Source organism: Arachis stenosperma, chromosome 1 (assembly GCF_014773155.1).
Source record: "Arachis stenosperma cultivar V10309 chromosome 1, arast.V10309.gnm1.PFL2, whole genome shotgun sequence".
Lineage (NCBI taxonomy): Eukaryota > Viridiplantae > Streptophyta > Magnoliopsida > Fabales > Fabaceae > Arachis > Arachis stenosperma.
The window spans coordinates 18,788,217-18,813,619 of NC_080377.1; the positions used below are offsets into that span (position 1 = coordinate 18,788,217).

General features: G+C 34.0%; 1 protein-coding gene across 1 annotated transcript; it reads right to left on the reverse strand.

Annotated features, from left to right (window-relative positions):
• Window positions 1-21,450: 21,450 nt before the first annotated feature.
• On the reverse strand, window positions 21,451-23,769 carry LOC130946531 (putative oxidoreductase TDA3). Its single transcript, XM_057875302.1, has 2 exons — window positions 22,862-23,769; window positions 21,451-21,939 (listed from the first exon to the last, which is right to left on the reverse strand). The coding sequence occupies exons 1-2, from the start codon at window positions 23,736-23,738 to the stop codon at window positions 21,563-21,565; spliced, it is 1,254 nt and encodes a 417-aa protein (XP_057731285.1). The 5' UTR covers window positions 23,739-23,769; the 3' UTR covers window positions 21,451-21,562.
• Between the last annotated feature and the right edge of the window lie 1,634 nt (window positions 23,770-25,403).

Here is a 25,403-nt window from a genome sequence, read left to right on the forward strand (position 1 = left end):
GTCTTGATAATTACCAACTTTCTGAGGAAACTTAATGAGCTTTGCATTTAGGATTTCTTTGATTATCTCCTCCCGCTGGGTGTTGAATTGTGTATATGAGTCATAGTGGGGAGTTAACTTGAAAGCCTTCTTGTTGTCTCGAGATTTATCCTCGTCTTGTTATTGTGGATTTTTTCTGATTTCCAAGCCTGATGGAGCTCCTCAATCTCCATTTGACCTTTAGCCTTCTCCCGGAACTTAGCGAGTATTTTTGGTTTTGCTACTGTAATCGCTTTTAGTATTTTCCTAGTCGAAATTCGCTCTTGATGGCGTGTAAATGCACCTTAGGGTGAAGCTCTGGGATTGTAATGGCCACCTTCATAAAACGAGTAATATAGTCTTTCAGACTTTCATTTTGTCCTTGCTTAATTGTGTTCAAGTAGTTGGAATCATGTAGATAAATGGAAGATGCAGCGAACTGATCTTCAAAGATCTTTGCCAATTCTTGAAAATGAGAAATAGAATCTGCAGGCAGAGAATAAAATCAATCAAGTGCAGGACCATCTAAAAAGGTAGGAAAACAACGACATAAAACATGGTCAAAGCACTGTTTACTATCATTATAGATCAGAATTTCTTGATGTGCTTCTTTGGGTCGCCCAATCCGTCATAGGGAGTTAAGGTCGTTGGTAGAGTGAACCTCTTGGTCATTTGAAAATTCATGACATAAGCGGTGAATGGACTAACGACATTGTCTAATTCATCATCTTCGTCGGCTTGTCGATCTTCTTCTTGTCCTTGAGTTTCAAAAATGTGTGTTATATCAGAATTGTGGTCTTCATCCTCTAGTCGCTCGTTATGATCATATTTATTTTCAATCCAAACATTGGTTAACTTGGCTATTTGGTTTGCCGTTCTTTTATTTTCTTTTGTCATACGCTGATTGGCTTGTTGTAACTCGGTTAACATCCGAAGAAGCTCGGATGATGTTGGAGGAGGTTGGTCAGCCATAGGCGAACAAGAAAATTTTGGGGTCTAAAAAAGGAAAAAGGATTTTTATTTCTTAGACCCACGGTGGATGCCAATTATTCTTGCGTGGATTAACTTGGTATAGCTCGTCCTCTTGGCAATCAACTCTGAACTTCTTATCTCAACTCCAAGCTTCTTGTCTAGGAAGAAATACGCCTTAGTGCAGAAAGAACAAAGAGAGAGGTACCTGCAAAATACACTCCAATACTTAAGTCAGTCAATGTGTAAAAAATAATCATATCTTCGATAAAATGTCTTACCTCCTTTATATGCGAGGCGAGATACTTAACAGTTATGCTTTGAGAATCATTTATGTTAAAGAAGAGTAATATCATGTTAGGACATTTTGATATATGTTTTGATATGAGACCGAGTTATAACATTTGAGCGAGTTATAACGCACCAAACCGAATTATAACGTATGTCGTCAATTTATAACATTTTAATTGAGTTATAATAGGCATATCAATTATTATTATTATTATTATTATCCGTCAAACTTAGTTTAAATATTAACTAAAATTTTACTTTTTCGTTTAAACGAATCATACTATATATCATCAATTAATATAAAATAATATCTTAAAGTCCGGTACAACTTTTTTTTTTTTTTAACACCAAAAGAGTTCAGAAAAAACCAAGTATCACCACTCGTCTTTCTCCCGCTCCATTCCATCAATCTTCAATCAGCCACAAATTTTTATTTGTAGCAAAAGCTAGAGAATGCTTGAGTAATTTTTTAGTGGAGCCTTTAATTTAGTGATGTCTATATCGTGCCATAATTCTTTCAATTAAGACCTTTTAGTGCCGAAGTGATCTCAAACTCTGTGAAAAGATTCTGCCCCCTATGCCTTTAAGTTGGTTTACAATGATTAAGGACCAAAAGGGAAAAAAATTGACTATTCAATGCGTCAACACAAACTTTACCCAGTGGCGCTTAGCTAACACATACCACTTTGCTTTTGCCCTTTTTCTTTCATCAACATTGAACACAACAAAACAATATATAACACAACAATGTGGGTGGTTCCGATCCTTCCTTTATTTGAAGCTCCAAATTAAAGCCTTGATTAGTTTCCACAGAACTTTTGTTTCCCCCAATGAACGGATCGTGTTTCTAGTTTCTACTCTCTCTCTCGCTCTTGCTTGCTTGTTGGATAAGTTAACCCGTGGAATCTGCAATCCCTTTCTTGAAATTTTGCTATGTTTGCTCAGCAACCAAGTAAATTTTTCACCGGTATAGGTGTGTTGTACGTACACGAAGTCACGAACAGAGACACACAAGATTAATTATTATTAAATTAATCCAGATTAGTGTAAGGAAATTATCATATATATAGGGTGCAAAATGACCTATTGAAATATTAAAGCAAGAATATGATAAAAAAATATTAGAAAACTAATACTTTTTATTAATATTAACCAACACTTTTGGTCAGCATCTTATCTTTATACTATTACAATTTATAGTTTAAGATTTAGAATTCAGTTTTCTATGATATTCTCAAATCCAACAAAAATTAATTTGTACGAATTTTGAATCCCATTTAAATATTTGGTACTTGTTAATGATGATTTGCTGCATATATAAAAAAAAAATTCAAATTTTTAATATTTATTTAAGTGGTTTTGTAAACTAATTACTAAATTAACTCAAGTTATATTTTAAACTTTAGTATTTAAAATTTAGACTTGGTCAAATATTGACAAAAAAAATTAATAAATTTTGTTTGTCAATTAATATTTGAAAAATAGGTTTAGAAGCATAAGTATGTATGCATTTTGTCAACGTGCATTATTTTATTAAAGAACACTCTACTATACCGATTGAAGTGGTATAAAAAGAGAAAATAATTTTTTTATAGTTATTTTTTATTATTTTATTGTTATTCAAAATGTGGATCCTATTTTTTTTAATCTCTCTTTCATCCCATAAAAAAAAATCTGTAAACTTACATCTTTACCATATAATTCACCTCTTATTAATTATATTTGATTTTATATTACTATAAAAGTTGTTTATAACTTTTCAATATATATATATGGAAGTATTATTTCTTTTATTTTGTACCTTTAAATTTTGAAGGATTTGTAAATACCAATATGCATTTTTTTTTTCATTGTTATTATAGGGTGTCATATGATCATATCCTTCCACACACACACACACACTCCTACTTATTAAAAAGGGTGGAATAATATAAATTTGAGTCTGTTATATATGAAATAGAATATATCTAGAATCAAAGAAGAAAAAAGGTGAAGGTTGGAAAACTTACGAAGAAAGCAAAAATAATATATGAGTTGAAGGGAGAGTGGATAAAGGTGGTTTCAGCAGTTGAGCTTCGGTAAGTGGAGTCGACCCCGTGAAAGGGAAGGCATTGGCATATGACTTGGTCCAAATTAAAGTCTTTAAAATGTTTATTTAATCATTAAACAATGTGGCTGCTCCTGTACACCAGGCTGACTAAGGTTTGTTTCGCACTGGCATCTTGTCTTGCATTTTGTCTATCCCATAATTTAGATTTCTACAACTTGATCCACACATGCATGCATAATCTAAGTTGAAAATTTACCCATATACTCGTACTTTAATTAATCACATATCACAAGTAGAACATTTTTTTTAATATTGAACTTTTATTGGTGTAATTCACTAAAATGGCCGAAAAACCGTATTTAACCCTGTTGTGAGAGTTTCTGAACGTGACTACAAAAAAAGTCAATAATGTTTTCTATCTTCTGATTTTTTTAATTAAAAAAAATCAAAAACCTCAAAACGTTATTGACACCTTTTATTTTTCAATTTTTAAAAAAGTGAATCTCAGATGAAGTCGACTTTACGTGAAGTTGATATTTGAGAGCTATTAGATAAAAATTTAGTCAAATCAGTCAAATCATCTAACGACTCTCATGTATTAACTTTACATGAAGTAAAATGCACCTGAATTTCCACATTTTAGAAAAATTGATCACATGCAAAAAGTCCTGCCGTTTTGTAGAGTAAAGATTTTTTTAATCATTTTTTTTAATGAATACAGCATTGCCGTTTTGTATTTAATAAATTTAAAAAATATTTTTATATACAAAATATAAATGAGATCGTGTGTTTTAAAAAATAAAAAATATTCCATAACAGAATAAAACTCACGTACACTAAAATATTGGACACATTATACAGGTGGTTATAATATAAAAAAAACAGCCATTACAAGTAGAATAATAGATAGGTATATGTCTTTAACTAATTATAATTTGCAATCTTGAAAACTTATAAATTAAAAAATAATTTTATATGATCAACAAAATTTATCATTTTTTATCAATATTTAGTCGACAAAAATATTTTTATGTGTAATATACAGTGTTGATTAAATTTTAAATCCTAAACTTTAATCACAAATACTAAATTCTAAATTTTAAATCTTAATACTATTAAAATAAAATGTTTACACATGAATTCCGACACAAATGCTTACACATGAAGACAGCACATGGCAGATACTACTGGCCTTGCATATGAATAATATTAATACTAATGAGTATTATGGAAGTCATCATTTCATTAATCACCCCCTTGGAATAGCAATTGTTAACTTTCAGATTTATTCATTCGGTTTAATTTGTTAATTTAATTTGATTTATTATTTGGGGCCTTGGACTATAGTTGTTTGTCACGATTCAAGAAAATGATATGCTCATATCATCAGGAAAATACTCAAAATAGTAACCCTTTAACTAACTCTGATTTGCCTTTGTACTTATTAGTAGTTCAATTTCTACAATTTTAAAATTGGAAGTATTGATTTGTATATATATATAGCAACGTAAGAGAAGGTAAAAGATTTTTTTAGGATAATACTACAATATTATTAACATAATTATTTTTTTTTCAATAATTAATTCATAATATTTAAAAATATAAAATTGGATTGTGAGATTAAAGGTGATGACTAAAAATATTAGTTAATACAAATTAAAATTACTGATTTTTTAATTTTTATTTTAATATTTAATATTTTATTGATATTAAAATATAAATTTAATTTTTTTAAACCTATTTTTAATCCATTTTTTAATATTTAAAATATTATGAATAATTTTTATATTAAAAATTAGTAATACATATTATTTTTAGAACAATATTAAATAATCAGTAAAATTTATTATTTTTAGTCATTAATTAATTATTAATATTTAAAAGTGTAGACTAAAATATATTATTAAATTATTAAAATAAAAAAATTAAGTTAATAATTAAAAATAATGATAAAAATAATAAATTTTAATAATTTTTGAATATTTCTCTTATTTTTAAATTAGGGTCATGATTTTTTTTCACCAAAATGCAGATAGATGCTCAATACATACATTGGATAAAGTACAACTTAACAAAGTCTTGGTGCATCATTATAGGCAGTCAACCATCGTAACCAAACATTTTAAAATCAGAATGCTGGCAAGTGGCAACGGAAGCCCTTTAGTATTACGTCATTCTAGTTTTTTATTTTCTTTTAAAAAATGATATTAAGTAACCATTTATTTTTAATTTCCCCAAACAAGTACTTATTTAATTATTTATCATATATATGTTGTTTAACCTTCAACGCATGGCCAATTAATCATGATGAAGATTGAAGACTGCACGAGCACGACCACGACCACGTAACTACGTAAGTAAATAAATAAAAGCATGAAATAATGTATAATATTTTTTAAAAAATGTATTATTGTACATGCAATAATAATGCACAATAGTTAAATATAATCCAATATATAAATAATTTAATATAAAAGCATCAAAATACAGATTCATTCAACATCATTCTTGATATCCACATTACACCTAACCTCGTATAAAAAAACTATCATTTTGCAATTTATTGAATTCACACTCACTAACTAAAACTTCTACGTGTATTGGGAAAAGCTGTATATTATTAAAGTCAAAATTTAGTATAGTTGCATTATATTTAGAGCATACGTAAACAAATTAATTAAGTTCTTTAAAAAAAATTGATAATAAGAGCATCTTTAATATTTTGATTTTAATTTTATTTTATTTTGAATCTTATATAATATTATATAAGTATTTGTAGAATTATATATCAAAAAAATTAATTTAAAAATTAATTTAAAATTTGTCATTCCAATACTAAATTTTATTTTAATTTAATAACTTTATATAACAAGATTACAATATTTATTTAATGAATTTAATGGATATATAAATGACAATATTTTATTGATTTTTTTAAAATAATATGGTATTTCTTTACTAATACCAATATTATTTCAAAAATTATATCTAATACAAGATTTAATTTTAAATCAATTCAGTTACTGCAAAAGTCAAAATTTATATCCAAAAAATATTTCATTGAAGCTGCTCTAAGAACTTATATTAAAAACAGATTATAAATAAGTTATTTTGTATTTAAAAAGTTATTATAGAAATACTTATTTTAAAATTGTGTAATAAATACGAGTGATAAAATAATTTTTGAAAATGAGATCAAAACCTCTTAAATAACTTTTTGAAAAGTTAAAAATATATCTAAAAACTATACCAAACACTATTAATATGACTTTTCATAACTTAAAAGTTAAAAAAAAGTAGCTTTTAAAACTTTTTAAACGGGCCTTTAATTGCATCCACATAGGAATAGGGATGGCAAAAATTCCTGGTGGGACGGATATCCGCGGTTTACCTGCCAGAGAGCAAGTTTGGGAGACTTTTTTTCCCGTGGGGGGTGGGTACAGGTACCCGTATAATAAATGGGGTGGCGGGGGTAGGGGGAGAGGTCCCTGCCCATGGATATCCGTTTATTACCCGTGATTGTAAAATTACAAAAATAACCCTCATATTTATAGTTTTTTGATGAAACCCTACCCCCTCAAACCATAATCTTTGCGCCTCTCTCACTACAACAGGACCGGCAGATAGCGACGGCCGGTTTGCGGCGGTTGTAGAAATCCGCCGCTAAATGTAAATTAGCGGCGGTTATTGCAGCGGTTAGGCGTCAGAGTTGCTATAAGTTTCACATCTAGAAGCGGTTAGGATCAACCGCTGCTAAATGTAACAAAATTGCACACATAATTGCTGAACCAATACTTAACTTTCCCTTTGTTGACGTTAATCGCATTTTTTATCAAATATTTAGCGGACCTTTCTGTATGAGGAGGATGACCGTGGGAAAAGAAAAAAAGGTCATGATTCAAAGGCTAGGAAAAATTTGGAAAGAAGCAAGAAATCGCTTATATCATAAGTTTTATGACGAGCAACTGAGTTGGGAAGATAATTTAAAGAAGAAACTATCAGGAATAAATGTACAGCAATGGAGATGGTTCGTTTCCTATCGTTTGAAGGAATCTACTAAGGTAATTAACATTGGATTCATACTCCATTTAGTGTTGTTATTTTAAACATTTTGCATAACTGAATAAAATGATTGATTGAAAGTGATAGTTGTAAAAGGCCGAAAAACCAGTCAAATAAGTTTCTAATCGTTCAAAAAAGTGGGATAATATTAATGAGGCATTACTTTCTTGTTAGCTTTCTACATGTCAAATTGTATTTTTGTCTTTATCTATAGGAAAAGTGTAGACAAAATGCTGTAAATCGGTCGAAGCAACTTTATACACATATTGGGGGCTCTAAGACAACTGCCAGGCTAAGGGATGAAGAGGTAATTATGTGTGTATTATCTTTCATACAAGTTTTTGTGGTTTGTGATATAATTCTGTAACATGTATGATTGTATACATATTTAATATGAGTACAAGAGAAAAAATAGCAAAGGCGCATTGGTAGAGGAGAGATGTTTATTATGACTCATAAAAAAAAGGAATGGCTCTTATATGAACGATGCTGCGTGTGTTGCTGGAGTAAGTGTTGGCTAAGAATTATTGTTGCTCTATTCATGTTTCAAACTTCGACATGACAACAACCAAACTCTTGTATGACTGTAGAAAGTGATTGCGAATATCGAGAGCCAAGATGGTTCCTCGAAGGAGATTTCACTTACTGATTCGCTTGCGTAAGTTCTTGGAAAGGAGCATTCAAGACGAGTTCGGGGGTTAGGTTTTGGACCATGTCCGACCGAACTTATTCATAACACGACCCAACAATTGAACTCTAGAGTGTAAATAGAGGAGTATTAGAGGAAAATTACAGAATTAAAGGCAACCGCAGCAGAACAAAAGACAGAGATTACAGAATTAAAGGCAGCGACAGCAAAACATAAGGCAGAAAAAATGGAAAAGAGTCAGACTATGGTAAATCTGGTAAAATACATGTTACAACAGTAAGGAGACACTTTTCCACCTGAAATTGATGCACAGTTGAAGTCTTTGGGGAATGTAGCACAATATGGATCTTTTAACACTTAAATGTTTTCTTCTTTCCTTTATGAACATTATACTTTGAGATCAAATTATTATCAACTATTTTATTTTGTCATCTATATATATGGATCATTTGGGATATCTTAGTATTGTGTTTTAATTTTTATATGTTTTTTTTTAATTGTAATTGCAGACATAATCAGTTAAATTAATACGAAACAATTTTAAATTAAAATATTTCATGAATGTTGATTGTCATATGAACACAAAATTCAAATAAAGTATTTGTTTGAAAAAAAAGTTATTGTTAGCGGCGGTTATGTTTGAATGCTGCAAAATCTTGTTATTTAAACAAACTCAGATAGCGGCGGTTATCTAACCGCTGGAAAACGTGTCTCAACCTAGACCTGGAAAGCAGCAGCAGTTTCCAACCGCCGCAAAACGTATTTGCCGGTAAATTGAGGTTTGGCAGTGGTTATTCCGGCGGTCGAAAAAAACCGCCGCTAAAGGTTTGCCGGCGCCCTTAGTTTCAGCGGTTATTTAACTGTTGCTGTATGTTTAGCGACGGTCAAAAAACCGCCGCTATCCTTGTTTTTAACCGCCGCTATCTGCCGATCCTGTTGTAGTGTCTCTCACTCACTTCACTCTCTCACATGAGCCGCTCTCACAATCATCTCACACTCACACTTAATCTTTGTGTTCTCACTCTCAGTCCCTCACCTTTCTCTGTCACTGTCGCCGCTCACCTTCCTCTGTCGTTGTCGTCGCTCACCTTCTTCTGTCGTTGCCGCCGCTCACTCTTTCTCTCACTGCTTTACTCACTGCTTGCTGCTAGTTTCACCACTGCCTCCACCTCTGCTTTGCAACGAAGTCTCAGATCTGCGACATTGATGACAAGCTTCCTCCAGCAACGCTTCTGTTCTACAATGTCGATGATGCCTCTCCCACCACGACTCTGTTCAGCAAAGTTGATGATGACTGTGCTCCGTTTCAGTGGTCGGCCACCTTGCAATAAGTTGGATGTTTCTGTTAATTAATTAAATTGGTTTTCACATATGTTTTTATTTTTATAAATTTATGAAATTGCTATGAAATTGGGACACTGGAGTTAGGATTTAAATTCTTTTTATGTGAACTGGGTTTAGATTTAGGGTTTTGATTCTGTTAATGTGAAATTGGGTTTATGTTTAGGTTTTAGATTTTGTTGATTTATAAATTTGGAATAAAGTTAGATTCTATTACGTAAAATTGGAATTAGGGTTTGGATTCTTAATTTCTTACTATAAAATTGGATCATAATACTAAGATTTTTGTGAAATTGTTGTTTACGGGATTTAAAAAAATTTTCTTATTTGTTTCTTCAATTTCTTCAATCCCCGCGAATATCCTAATATCCGGCGGGGACGAGGTCCCCATTACCCGTCACGAGAATGGGACAGAGACGGGGAGTATTTCTGAAGGCGGAGGCGCGCACGTGGGGGGGGGGGGGGGGGATGTTCCGCCCTCATGGGGACCCATTGCCATCCCTACATAGGAAGTTAAACTCTTAATAAAAAGGAAAAAAATATTCAAACTAAATACGCAAGTTATATTTCACAAAATCGCTATATTTAATTGGCTAAATATATCAATTGAAAAAGTAAATATAGTGGAATATTAATCTCCTTATTTAAGAGAATGTATAAGAGATCAATTCCATTCTCAGCCAACTCACAATTTATTTAAAAAATAGAATTTTAAATTTTTTAAAAATAGAATTTTAAATAACAATTAGAATTAATACCATGAAATTAAGATTAAAGTAACATAACTTATTGACTATTATCGTGCAACTAACGTTTCTCCATCCACCATATTTTTCCGTCACCGCTATGTCCTCCACATCCACAATGTTTACCCATCACCTCCTTGTCCTTCTTTTCTACTGTGTCTGCCTATCGCCTCCGCGTCCTCTCACTCCACCATGACGGAGAGCAGCACTGTTGTTTCTTTATGGAGTTCTGACCGCGCTCTTTGGCTTCTACCGCATCGTCTGCCACTCATGACGGCGTCGTCTCCTTCTACCTCCCTCCAATTGTGGCGGTTCTATTCCCTCTTCATCAAGTGCAGATTGCGTGTGAGGACCACAGTCGCAGAAATGGACATGCAACGTTCACTATATGCAAAGACGCCTCGCCGTGGCTGTTGGCTCATCCACGTGGAGATCTTCCCACCAGCAATTGCTTGTTACTTATCACTGCTGTAAGTGCCCAAGGGAGCAACGCTGATGCGACGGTTCTGAAAGAAATATCTATCAAACTAAAAGAAACATCCGAAAAACAAACAAAAAATATCCAAGACCCAGAGCACAACTAAAAAAATATCCAATCTCTAAGAAAAGAAACATCCACTAATTCAAAAAAAAACATCCACTGATTCATAAAAAACATCTACTATTTCAACATAGAAACTTCCACTAATTTAAAAAAAATCCACTAATTCAAGAAGAAAACATCTAGTAATTCAAAAAAGAATCATCCGAAGATGAGGATACATCAATTTCATGTTCTATGTAAAAAAAGGCAAAAAATAGAGCAAGAAGAATCAACCACATGCAGCGTTACTTAGTGAAATCGGCAGCGACAAAAGTGGCGTTACCTAGTGAAATCGGCGGCGACAGACAATTTGTACTCGACGGATAACACAACACTCGTTGGAGGTAATAGCTGGCGAACGGCTAGTCCGGGTTGGAGTTGGCCATGCAGGACAATGACAGTATCCCGAAACTCCATTCATGGGGTTGTCCTCGTCATCTTCAGCATGTTCGGCAACACTCCTTGATGCAACAAAGACCACTACAATGAGTTTCAGATGGCGGCACAGCAACGTGAGGTGGGGGTCTCATGACAGCAGAGCTTGTTGGGGAGAATGGAGAACGGCGCAGCTAGAAAAGAGGGGAGATATGTTTCTGTACTGATTTTTAAAAGTATAAGAGTGAAAACTAAAAGTAGAGTTATTTCTGATTTTTTTTTTTGTTTCATTAGACCTTTTGTTGTAATATATTAAAATTGATAGAATTGACTGATATCTAAGTTAATTATCCAGCGAAATTGATGATTTAATGTGCCTTTTTACAATTTGGATGAGTTTTCTATATCTCTAGTGGTGATTTTAGATATTGCAGTGAAACTGTTTTTATATATAGCTTTTTCTTTTAATATATCAATCTCTATTTCTCCAAATGATATAAAACATACAGTTCTACCCAATTCCTCAGCATTAAGCCGTGTGGAATTATAAAAGCGGACGTGTGAATTGTGAAATAATATAAGGGGACGCTGGTCTCATGTGAAATTGAAAAAGAAAATTTAGTTAGTTAATATTAATCGAATTTAAAATACGTTTGATTGGAAAGAAGTGAAAGAGAAATAAAAAAAAAAAAGAAAAAAGACAAATTATAAAATTTCTTTTATAGATTACACATAAAAATTTATAATTTTTCTCTTTTTTGTTTTTTTTTCCAACCAAAATATTTTTAGAATTTAAATTTATAATTCAATATTTAATATTAAAAATTTATAATTTAAAATATAATAGACTAATTTTTAAAAAAAATTAGTTGATATTAGTTTAAAAAAAAGACACATGATTTCAAATTGTTACATAATTTCTTGTCTGATTTTGAGTCGTGTGCAAAGTTAAGATTATGAGAATCGGATGGATGAATAAATTATTCAAGAGATTACTTTAACAGTTTAACAATTTAATTGTGGTTAGATTATACTTGAATTGGTTTAATTAAATATATAATAAAATAAATAAATATTTAATTTTTTCATAAAATAATTTTAAATTGGATATTTTAATTTTTAACAAATTTTTATTTTTTAGAAGTAATTATTTTTGTTAGACAGATTAGTTTTTTTGTCGATAAAAAGCAAATTTTTAATATTTATACCAAACGAATAAATCCCTAAAAAATTTAATTATCAATCAATAAGAATAAAAAAATAATATAAGATAAATTAGTCTCTTTATCGAAACAATTGAAGGTCCAATTATCTGGTATAGTAATTTTCGAAGATTTTTAGAGAATAATTTTTTTTTTTTGAAACCAAAGTGTACAATCCGAAATGTTTTGGGGAACCTATGAGTTTTTTTTTCCTAAAAAAATTATATATAATATAACTTTATTGATATTTTAACTTTCTAGCATTTGAAAGTAATTTACTTATATATATCATATCCACATCAAAATTATCAGATTGTCCTAAAAGTAAAATGGCTACAATTTTATCCTCTAATTTATAATATAAATTATGAGTATTTTAAAAATTTTACAAATAATCATAAAATTATAAGAAATTCTATGATTTTTGACAAAAATAGCAGGGACCCTATGTTAGTAAATTATGGAATTTGGTAGATTTTGAGTAATGTACATAACACACAATTTCTATGATTTACCATAGTCTTCCATGAAACTTGAGGAAGATCCATAATTTATGCATGGTGGCATAAAACTCTATAAAAGATGCAAATGTGTATAAAATTGGTAAGAAGTGATCAGAAACAAAATTATATATTAATATCAATTCTTTTGTTTTTATAATATAAAATTTTCACATTGACAATGTATTTTTTTTAAGTTTTAAAATGATTGTTTATACAGATTTTATTTAATTTGTTATATTATTTAAATTATTTATTATTTTTAATTTCATATAATTTTTATAAAATATTTAGAAAATACTATTGTGCTTAAAGAAACGTGTAGGTATAAAATCTTAAATCTATATATAATCAAGAAATTATATTAATATGTTATTAAATGTTTTTTATTATTTGAGGAATCTAAGTTTAATATATCTTATGTTAAATATAGATACAATGTCATAAGAAGATTTTAAAATAAAATATTTCAAAAAAATTGAACAATTTAAATCCAATAATATTAAGTATAATTATATTTTAATTCTATAAATAAAATATTTCAATACTTCTTTCAATACTATTATACTTAATATATTATCCTGCAGCCAACGGCAATCAATTAATAATTTTTTGTTTTTGAAATTTTTTTTTAGAAGATGTGAATATAAACTATCATGAGAAACATGTAAAATCTAATAAAAAGAAATATCTAAAATCTAAACAAAAAAAATTAAAACCATTTTAAAATTTTAAAATTCATTTTAAAAATTTGTTTTAAATATTCAAAAATATTTTAAAAATTTCAAAATCATTTCTAAAATTATTTTAAAAATTCCAAAATCGTTATAAAAATTTATAATAAAAAATCTAAAATATACCAAAAAGAAATATCCAAAACTTAATAAAAAAGAATCCAAAATCATTTTAAAAATTCTAAAACTTAACAAAATAAAACATATAAAAATTTATAATAAAAAAACACATCCAAAACATACCAAAAAAAATTCAAAACCTAACAAAAAAGAGATTCAAAATTATTTTAAAAATTCCAAAATATAACAACACAACATCCAAAAAATATTGGAAAAAGAACGTCTGAAAACTAGATAAAAAACATCTAAAACTATGAAAAAATATCCAAAATAAAAAAAGAAGAAACATCCAAAACATAAGAAAAAGAAACATTCAAAACTTAAGAAAAAGAAATATCCAAAACTAGTAGAAAGAATAATTCAAAATTAAGAAGAAGAAGGAAAAGCGATGCGGTCAAAGCACGACGTTTGGATGTGGCATGGCATGGTGTCCTTTCTCGTTGGCTGTTCTGTCGCGAGTCTTGGTGGTGTGCAGCAACAGCAACGGTGTGCGGCGACCCTTGGTGGTTGGACGCGCATTTGTGCGCTCGCAGAGGGACTGCGTTAGCGGGGGAAGGGAGGGTGTTGTTGCATCGGAGGAGGAGGGAAGGTGTTATGCGGCTGCTGCAGGGGAGAAGGGAGGGCATTGCTGCATCGAAGAAGAGAGGGCACAACGTGAGTGATCAGCGGTGCACCATTCGCGAGGGGATGGCGCTGCTACGGCAGACCAAGGGAGGACGCTACTATGGTAGAGGAGAGAGGCACTGCTGTGGCAGAGGAGAGAGGGTGCAGCATAGGTGATCGGCAGCACGCCGTTTTTGAGGAGGGAACAACGCAGATGCAAGTGCAAATGCAATAGAGGGGGAGGACACAGCGAGGGATAGGAACTCGCGAGAGGTCGCGACTTTGGGGGAAGAGTGATTGGAGCGGGAGATCATAGGGGTTGATGTTGGGTGACACGTGTTTCTGAACCTAATCATAATTTTTCGAATTTTAAAATCAAACTTTTTAAAAAGTTGTTCAAGTTTGTTGTAAGTAGAGTTGGTAGATTTGGTTACGTAGACTTTCCCATAAACATTCTCAAATTAATGAAATCCTAAAACCATAAGCAAAAACACAACAACCGCCCTCTCATGCGAGTAAATCTCTATAATGGTCCCTAAGATTCACAGAATTACCCAATTTAGCTCTCGTGGTTCCAAATGCACCATAGTGATCCCCCAGATTCAGCTCTGGATACCATAATGGTCCCTGGGCATATTTTGGACGATGAGTCATCCGTTTCAGTACTAACGTGGCTAAAGTATGCCACGCTGGCGACTACAACGACTTTGTACCCGATTTGGTCCCTCTATCTCTATTTAACCTTAACCCTCTTTGCTCCCTCCTTTTTTACGGTAACTTTTGGTGCTTTTTTCTCCTTTTCTTGGAATCTTCTTCCCTACCTCCAACTTGGTCTCCTTCTTCGGCGCGATATCCTCCTCCATTGTCTCACTCTCCATTCTTAAAGAGTTTTGCTCGATTACAACAACTTCATCGGAGCTATCCCCGCCACCTTCAACGGCCTCAAGAACTTGAAGAGGATGGAGCTTTTATCCAACAAGCTCCAAGGTTCGGTTCCTCCATACTTGGGTCCCCTGAACAAACTTAATTACCTCCACGCCAGCAATAATTCCCTGATCGGAGAATTGTCAATCTAGCTGCTAGCTTCCCAAGTTTAGATTTTGATGAGGAACAATAATTTGAGTGAAGTATTAAAACCAGAAGTGTTGAAAAACCTAAAGTACTTGCAGGTTTTGGCCAGATTTGAGTTCGAACAAGTTGAGTGGGCTAGTTTTGTTTGCTCTTTTTGAGTTTTCATCGCTACAGCAATTAAAGCTGTCTTTTAATGAAATTTCTTAAGCGAAAAAAAATTCTGCAAGATTTGAGAAGAGCGGATTGATCGTGGTAGACATAAGCAACAACAAGCTTAGAGGTACTTTGCCAGGGTTCATGGCATGGATGCCTCAGCTTTTAGCGTTGTTGCTGGAGAACAAAATGTTGAATGGCATGATGCCAAGGAAGAAGAAAGAAGAAAAAAAAAGAAGAAGAAGGAAGAGGAGGTAACGTTCACAAAGGGATCAAAGAATATTAGGGTTAAATAGAGAAGGAAGGATTAAATCGTATACAAATTGCAATTTGGCCAACTAAGCTAGCTATTGCAGGCGCCAACATGGCACATTGTAGAGACGTCAGCACTAAAATGAGTGACTCATCCTCAAAAATATGCCTAAGGACCATGATGGTGTCCGGAGCTAAATTTAGAAGACCACTCCTATGAATCTCAGAGATCATTATAAAGATTTACTCTCTCAAGTAGGCAGACTCTTCCAAATTTACTCCATTGCCTCTCCGTGTCACCCTCACTCTCCTCTCATCATTTCTTTTTCGGGTGTACTTTTCACTGCATAAAATGGATTTTCCATCAATATAATAAAATTTATTATTTTTTACAAAACGTTGAAAAAAAAGCGAGAAAGCTTCTTACACCTGGGCTGCCGTTTGTGGTGTTGCTAAAATTCATGCAATCTTACAATTTAGTGAATTTACAATCCCAAAAGGTGTGAAACATTGAATGTGGGAGAGCCTAGGTTTCTCCGCAATAGAAGCCAGGATGTATGCTGGAGTCGAAGCAATGGAGAATCAAAACTGGTGTGCGGCGTGATGAACCTGGAAATCGAAGCGTAAGGAGTAGCATCATACGGGTTACAAGATGGAAGCTAGGCGCTGGGTCCAGTCTTTGGAGCAGCTTCGTACGGGTTACAAAATGCCATTAGTTGGCCCAACTTTTGTGGTTTGCTTGCAAACCCCGACCAAAAACAGTCACTCTCTCTAAGGCATTTTAGGCGTTGAAGCCTAACTAATTTGTTTACCCTGCCATTTAATTGTCACAACCAATGGAGGAGCTTCATTAAGATAATGCGACCATAGACCTCTAAATATTTTATAAAACTAAAACTTTGACCATTTATTTTATTTGGTATAAGTTTTTTTATTGGCTAATATTTTTATTGTAAGTTTTCCACAAGTCTTAGGGTCCATTTGAAAGACACCAATAAGTTACTTTTTTTAACTTTTGATTTATAAAAAGTTATATTAATAGTGTTTGGTACAATTTTTAAGATAAACTTTTAACTTTCCAAAGAGTTATTTAAGTGCTTTTGAAGAAGTTAAAAAATGTGACTTCTCCTATTTTCAAAAGCTATTTTATCACTCCTATTTAATGCACAACTTAAAAACAATGACTTCTATAATAACTTTCCAAACACAAAATAACTTATTTAAAAGTTAGGGTAAAAAACACAAATAAACCATGGGAGGAAAGTTGTTACATGAATAAGCCAAATTGAAGATTGATTCACGAATGAGCCAAAGCATACTTATATGTAATTTGAACCTATTTGGTTCGAACTACATTTGCATATAAATCGAACCTATTTGGTTCGAACTACACACACATAATTCGAACCTAATTGGTTCAAATTACACACGAATAGGTGCCATCACATAATTCGAACCAAATTAGTTCGAATTCCACTAATTGTAAATCGAACCAAGATGGTTCGAATTACTAAGAAACAGACCTGAATATGTTACGTGCATGGGATCGTAATTGATGAATATGTTTCGTTTAAGGAGTTTTAAATGAAATGTCTGTTGAACATACATGGGAATAAATTAGTCTACGAATTAAATTAATTAAGACATGATGCGGAAATTAAATAACATCAAAATGCAAGGTACAGATGTTTTCATAGTAACACACACATACATCTAAAGGTGGATACGAAGTAACACTGATAACAAAATACATAGACGAAGATAGGTAACATACAACTCGGCACAAAAATCATCTAAACAGGTGTGACCCCGTGAAGCAACGACGTGGAACCCGTGTCCTCTGACCTCTCCGAATAAGCGGCTCCTCATCCTCGATCTCGTCATCCTCGTCCTCGTCCTACGGGGCTGGCTGTGCAGGCGTCCTAGGCTGGACATGTACCGGTCGGGATGAGGACGGCCCGACAACTGAATGTGACCCAACAGTATGTGCCGAAGCTGGGGTACCACCCAAAGCGAAATACTCAGGAGGAGGCACGGAGGGAGGCTCATTCAGATCAACATGTAACGGTGCCTGTGTCCCCGTCGTCTGGCTCCGCCCACGGGCAGCCTCATCATCATGCATGATGGCACTAATCTCATCTAAGAAGGGGGATCCACCAAAATCCCCATCATACCCAACACCGGCAAGGAAGTTTGAAAACGTGCTGTCCGGACTCACCCATGGCGTACTCTCCTGAAGTGTGTGGTCGTCAGGGGGAACTCCAACGAAGTAATCTCCAAGCGGCCCCTCCCCAAGTCCAGCCTCACCATGGGCAGTGGGATCTCCGGTGGCGTACCCCTCTCCACCAAGGCCGCTATGATGGGGACTAACAACCCCGACTGCACCCCTTCCCCCACCATCCACGTCACGAAGATCACCATCGTCGTGGCCCGCAACGGGTGCCCTCCGTCTGCCTCCACGCCCTCGTCCTCGACCACCACCCCTACCTGCCTCATCAGCCTCCCCCATAGCCTGTTCTAGCCACCTCCACTCATGCTGGCTCCGTCATGTCCCGACACGAGCTCTCCTCTCGACCTGACGCCTATCAGGGACGTCGTCGATTCGATCCATGTCAGGAACTCGCCCAGGACCCCTCTGTGACGCCTCGACAGGAATAGGAATGACCCTTGGATCTCCCAGATAAAACTCGGGTGACAAGAACCTCTTTCCATGCTGACTCCACCAGTCTAGGTAGGTGTGCGAAGGTCCAGGGTCGGCAACAACATCGAACTGGAAGACGTGGTCCGCACGGGTCTCCCAAATAATATGCCAATACTGTAAAGCGGCCGAGAACCAACGATCACCACCTCTCCTGTCCTTCGACATCAGAAAGTCGATGTTAAGGGCGGGACGCGGGAGAAGCTGTACACCACCGAACTACAGTAGAACCCTATCTACCTGATGCCACTCTACAACGGCAAAGTATATCAGCGACGTGACAAACCGCCACACCGCCATGTGTCAAGGCTCCAACGCCTTCGGATGCACAACCTAAAGTACCTAGGGGGAGCTATACGGCATCCAGATAAACTGCACAAAAAATAGCTATGTTGTCACGCCAACTCCCTCTACAGAAACATCTGATGTCTAGTTATTCAAATAAAAGTAACCGGAACAACACTCACATCCCTGGGCTGTAACATGTCTATCTTCAGTCTCGTGCTCTGCACTCTAGGACCCTTCTCGCTGTAGGAAGGGCTGTAACCTGACCACTTGCAGCGCACATGGGTGTTATGTTTAATCAGAACTATGACAGATTTGTAATACAGTGCAAGCGTACATGAACATTAGCTATTTTAACTTGAGATAGAAAAGACTGAGTAGTGTACCTCGATGCCAAAGGCCAGCTGCACGTATCATACCCAGCAGGCCTAAACCTGGGAAAGCGCCAGAAGATCCAGGACTGAAGTAGCTGAAGTGGGCCCGTTAACTTCACCACATGTCTGTTTGCCACTCGGCACATGCACCGGTACAACCATGCCAATGCTGCAGACCCCCAACTGTATGAACCCATCTCCTCAAGCCTAGCTACGTAGGGAAGCCATCTGATGTGAATGCGGTTGCCGGACTTGTCGGCAAACAGCTGAGTGCCCAACAACATCATGATATAGGAACGAGCAAAGCGCCGCACAGTCTCCTTATCGGCTCCCTCGGGACACTCTCCGAAAGTCTCCTGGAACCAGGTGCAGTTTACTGCGAACTTCTGAACCTGGATCGGAGGAGTAATCACTTCAAGCAACTCCTCGAACTACACCCAAGCTGGACGTCCACCCTCGATATACATATGGAAATCTGTAAGGCAACTGCTGACATAACACCCGTCCACTGCCAATCCCAACTGGTACGCCACGTCCTGAATCGTGATCGTGCACTATCCGAAGGGCATATGGAAGGTGTGCGTCTCAAGACGCCACCGCTCGACGAAGGCGCTGACAAGGGGCTCATCTAACCGGAACCATCTATCGTTCAGCCTAGCCAGATGGTATAACCCGGCCATCTGCAAGTAGGGAACATAGTGCTCATCGAGTGGCATGCCTTGTTGCCGCCGCATGCTCCTGATGCATCGCTGTAGCTGCGCATTAAATGGACCGCATTATTAGAACCACATACAATACTGGTAACAAAAAAAAACTAACATAATAAACCACTTACATAAACCATCAACACAACCGCATATAAAACCACTTACAAAAAATCACTTACCCTAAACCACCAACTAAACCGCATGCAAAACTACTAAAATAAACCATTTGCAATACCACTACAATAAACCACTAACAATACCACCTAACATAAACCACTTACATAAACTATTAACACAACCGCATATAAAACCACTTACAAAAATCCACTTACCATAAACCACCAACTAAACCGCATGCAAAACCTCTAATATAAACCATTTGTAATACCACCACGATAAACCACTAACATAAACTGCCACTAAAATCACATGCAAAACCACTAACTCAAATAAACTGTGTGCACAAAGTTTTCTATGTACTAACCTCGTCGTTGATGACCCCGGCTATATGAGCAACCCCGTCCAACCGGTACAGCCTTACAGGATCGTCCCCCATCAGCTGAGTCTTCGGTTCTACTATTTCTCGGATCGAATTTGGGTCATTTTCTCTGGAATTTGGTGGGGTATGAAAAATGAGAAGTGGTTCGAATTTGCTTGATTCGAACTCCTTATATAGCCCAATTGTACGTAATTCGAACCAATTAGGTTCGAATTTGTGGTAGCACTTATTCATGAGTAATTCGAACCAATTATGTTCGAATTATGTGTGTAGTTCGAACCAAATAGATTCGATTTATATGCAAATGTAGTTCGAACCAAATAGGTTCGAATCACATATAAGTATGCTTTGGCTCATTCTTGAATTAATCTTCAATTTGACTTATTCATGTAACAACTTTCCTCCTATGGTTTATTTGTGTTTTTTACCCTAAAAGTTATTATTAATAAAAATTCTTATATTTTAAACTCCTTTTTCAAAAGAACTTATTTAAGAAGTTTAGCCAAACTGACCTTAGTCTTGAATTCAAAACTTACTACAAGCACATTCTCTTTTTTGTGTTTATATATATATATATATATATATATATATATATATATATATTCTTTTCTTTTCTTTTTACTTTTAAGGTCTAACAAATTTTCATTTTTTCATTTTTATTTTTTTTTGTTTATAATAAAAAGATAATCTTATTATTTTAAAGTATAATGAACTAGATAAAATTCAACTATCAAATAATAAATAATACAAATAAATAATTTCATACTATTTTATTAATTATAATGTTTTATAAAACAAAATTATTTTTCAACTAAATTATAAAATAGATAAACTATATATATAAGTATTTATTAAAATAAGTCTAAAATTTTAATTTTTTTTACATCACTACTATCTTTAATATGTTGCACAATATAATAATTGGCATTATAATATCATATAAAAAAAGTCTTATTATATTTTAAGTTTGTCATTTTATATTTTTTTTATTGATCTTCAATATTATTTCTTGAAAAAAATTGATTTGGACAAAAAATATTATACATTTAGTTTAGTTTTAGATGCTATTATGTTAATTATAGTTTTTTAATAATTTATTTCTATAATTACAAATTTATAATAATTTAAAAAATAAAAATTAATACATTTAATTTGAATATAAATACTCTTTTATATATATATATATAATATTATATATTTGGCCACCTTAAAATTTTTTTTCAAGATCCCACTAGCACAACACAAATTTAATTGTCACAACACAAATCATCTTTAGAAAACTACACCTTCCCACGGCCAAGAAATCTAGCAGGACTAAAGTGTTTAAGATCAACGATGGTGGAATGCCCATCAATTACAAGCTCAGCCATGGCAGCACCAGTAGCAGGTCCATTCAAAATACCCCAGCAACTGTGCCCTGTCGCCACAAAGCAACCCTTCACTCCTGGAACCTCCCCAATCACCGGAATGCCATCATCGGTGCACGGCAAGAAGCACGCTTGCTCTGCCTTCACACGGGCCCCTCCTTCACCAAGATGGCTTGACACGGTCTTCGCCACCCTCTTCAGCATCTCAATTGACTCCTCCTTACCCCTAATCTCCTCAGGGTCATCTGCTACCTCTTCCTCGGCTGACATCCCACAAACATACACCTCCCCTGCCATAAAACAAAACCAATAAATCATGAACTATGCTCATATAAAATATATTTTATAACATTACATTATTATGTAAATGTGTAAATACAATTAGTTATTAGTTAGTTGTAACTACACAATTCAGTTGTGTATAAACTTAACCCCTCAATTCAATAAATGAATAAACTGTACCAAGGTTTAGGCTTCTAACATTATAAAAATGAGAAGAATAAATTTATAATTGAACAAAAGGACGAGTTTATATACAAAAGTGTGTGAGATTGCCAAAGTATTGAATATCCTAATAATCCATATCAGCCAAACTATCTAATTTGTCAGCAATATCTACGTAGCCAGTGTGGAACTGGAAACTCTTCTTTCTGCCTGTTTTATCTTGATTCCAGTTCCTTGTTGATGAGTCAAGATTAACGTAGACCCCGAGCTTGCTATTTTCGTTACTGCATCATTTCAGCTAAATTAAGCATTGTAATCAGACAGGGTTGTTTGGTGAAGTATTTCTTTCTAGTTTCTACGTAGTCAACTGAGAAATGCTATGTAAACAATGAATTGTAACAATTATACTTGACAACTACCCCAAAAGCAACAGAGATATTTTAAAGTTGTCGGGTGAGGTCCATAATACACCTTTCTCTCAGTTTTACTTTAGATTTCATGCATAGTAATTGCTAACTTCTATTTATTTGTGCACACTAAAAAATAGCACCAAATGGTGAATTTACAGAACAGCTACCTCGGAGGCTGTGAAGTATGTGAAATGGCTTCAGTCTTGGAATGAACTTCATCATCTTATTAGCTTAGACATGAAACCAGCCAATTAATTTCGCTTTTCTTTGTTTCTTCCTTTCTTGCTTCTTTCTTTCATTTTTAGTCACAAAAATAAAGTCTGATTTTTGGTGTACATAGTTACAAATAATAGCATACCTGTGGGACGAGGGTAGACTTCTGGGTCAATAGCTTTTCCTCCTTTTGAAGGGTAATAACTAAGAAATAGTGCGTGAGGGGTTATGGAATTGGGTTCTCTAGGCTCCAAAACAATGCTATGTGCCTTAAGACCATAAACTCTACACAATGACGCCAAAACCTCCAATTTCCCAGACCAAGGACCCAACGCCAAAACCACCGAGTCACATTCAATAACTCGTCCTCCTTCAAGCACAACCGATCCAACTCGGCCCCCAACTAACTCTAACCGTTCCAACTTCCCAATAACAACCTGAGCCCCATGGTCCTTAACTGCCCTAGCTATTAGCGTGCGCGTAAACAGTTGCGGGTGCACCTGCGCCGTCGTTTCGGGGGTTCCAATCGTTCTTGGACTCCGAATTGGTCCGTCGATCCATGAGGGAACAATTGAGGGTTTGGAAGTGGTGGAAGAAGAGGGAGGGTTGCTATCTGATTCTGTTACGGTGAGGCTGAGAGTAGTTAGGGGTCGGTAACCGTAGGATTGGGGACCGTTGAGCTCGGCGGAGAGTGAACGGTGGAGATTGAAGCTAGCGCGGGCGAGTGATTCGACGGGCCCTCCGTCGCACCAATCGAGGGCGAGGAATCCGCCGGCTTTTCCGGAGGCGGCGCACGCCACGTCGGATTTCTCGATGAGAGTGACGGCGGCGCCCTTCTTGGCGAGGAAGTAGGCGGTGCAGACACCAATGACTCCGCCACCGCAGACGACAACTCGCTTGGGATTCTGATCCATGGGCTGACGCGACGGTAACGGAATTGTATTGGCGGAGGAAGTGATGGAAATAGTGATTGTGTGGAATAGAGTGAGCGTTGAAGCTCGAGAGGTCACTGCTAGATTCATCACTACTCGGCTTCTTCGCTCTGTGTGACACGTGGCCATTAAATGCTATTGCGTGGTAAAAAAAAATTGGGAATATAAATTCTCTAAATTAAGAGAAATAAGAAAACTAATGTCAATAAAAATTATTGTTTTCGACTTTTTGGTAGTATTTTAGTTCTTAATCTAATTTATTTAGTCTAGAGTCTATATTTCTAAATATTAATCATCAATCACTGAGGGATTGGTATTAGTTTGTGATTCTCGTTTCAAGGATATTAGATGTGAAACCAGTTGCTTTGATATTTTATTCATTATGTATAATTTTATAAGTGGGTATTTATCTGAAATAATAAATTTAATTTACAAAATTTAAGAATTTTTATCTCATTTTTTGTTTGTTTAAAATTGAGTGAATGTCCCAAAAAATAAATAAAGATGTAAATTTGGTAGTTAGATGTCATACTAAAAATTAACTTCAATAATATTATTTAATGTGTTGATCTCTAATAAATCATCCGTTCAGATATAAAATAATGGTTATTTTGTTTTTTTATATATTTAGACACAAAAAATAAATAAATCATCAATTACTGAAAAAAATATATTAATTTTTTTAATAATTTAAAAAAAAAAATAAATAAAGTGATAACGCGAACAATCAACTACCGTTAAATTTGTAATTCTTATAGTAGGCGAGTTTTATTATTTTAATATAAGAATAATTAATTTTTTATTTTTGATACTTTATTAAATTTTTATTCAAACAAACTGATCCAAAAAATAGTTTTTGATAAATATAATAATTTAATTTAATAAACTAAGTCAATTTTTATTCAATATTAATCAATTTTTAAAACTAATTTTATAAATTTTAAATTTTGAATTTTAAATTTTTTAAAAATAAAAACCTTTATAATTAAAAAAATTAATTAATATTAACTAATTAAAATATACTTTTTTATATTTATTCTAAAAAATATCAATTTCTCTATATATCTATATATTATTTTAATATTAGTAATTTTTTAAAAAATTGAAAATTTTATTTCTTAGTAAATATATTTTTATACAAAAGAAAAGAATATTCGATACACAGATGGGATTACTGAAAAAATATTTGTTAATTTTTTTAGAAGAGTTTTTTTTTTTTTTTTTGGTCGATGGATTGGACAACCCCCAATCTTAGGTTACACACTCACACACACCACACCCACACACACACACATGAAATCCCCTTTTTTGTCAAGCTTGCCCTATATGAGGTTCGAACTGGAAACCTCTTGGTAAAGAAGGGGAATGTATGCCACTGAGCTAAGGTTCGTTGGCTAGAAGAGTTTTTGTTTCGTATTGTTGTAACAAGCTAAAGAACAGAGTGGGAGAAAGCTAGAAGGCCTTTTGGTTTCTTAACATACTTGCTCGAGCTTAGGTCCATTACAGTCAGATCTGGACCAGAGATCTTTTTAAATAAATATTGGGCTTAAAAACTTATAGCAAAACATAGGGTGTTAAATATTATTATGTTGTTAATTACCAAAAAAAAAATTATTATGTGGTTAACCCAAAAAAAATTTATTATGTGAGCAGTTTAGAGGTTGAAGAGACAAAAAAAAAAAAAAAGCCGATAAGAGGAATTTTTTTTAAATAAATAAATTAATTATAATATTTACTAATATATGAAATTATGAA

What these genes read in the sequence shown, in the direction of transcription:
- LOC130946531 (XM_057875302.1), bottom strand. Translation starts at nt 23,738, where the DNA reads ATGAATCTAGCAGTGACCTCTCGAGCTTCAACGCTCACTCTATTCCAC. An exon ending in AGTCTACCCTCGTCCCACAG is followed by an intron (nt 21,940 to 22,861) that starts GTATGCTATTAT and finishes GTTTTATGGCAG; the next exon opens with GGGAGGTGTATGTTTGTGGG.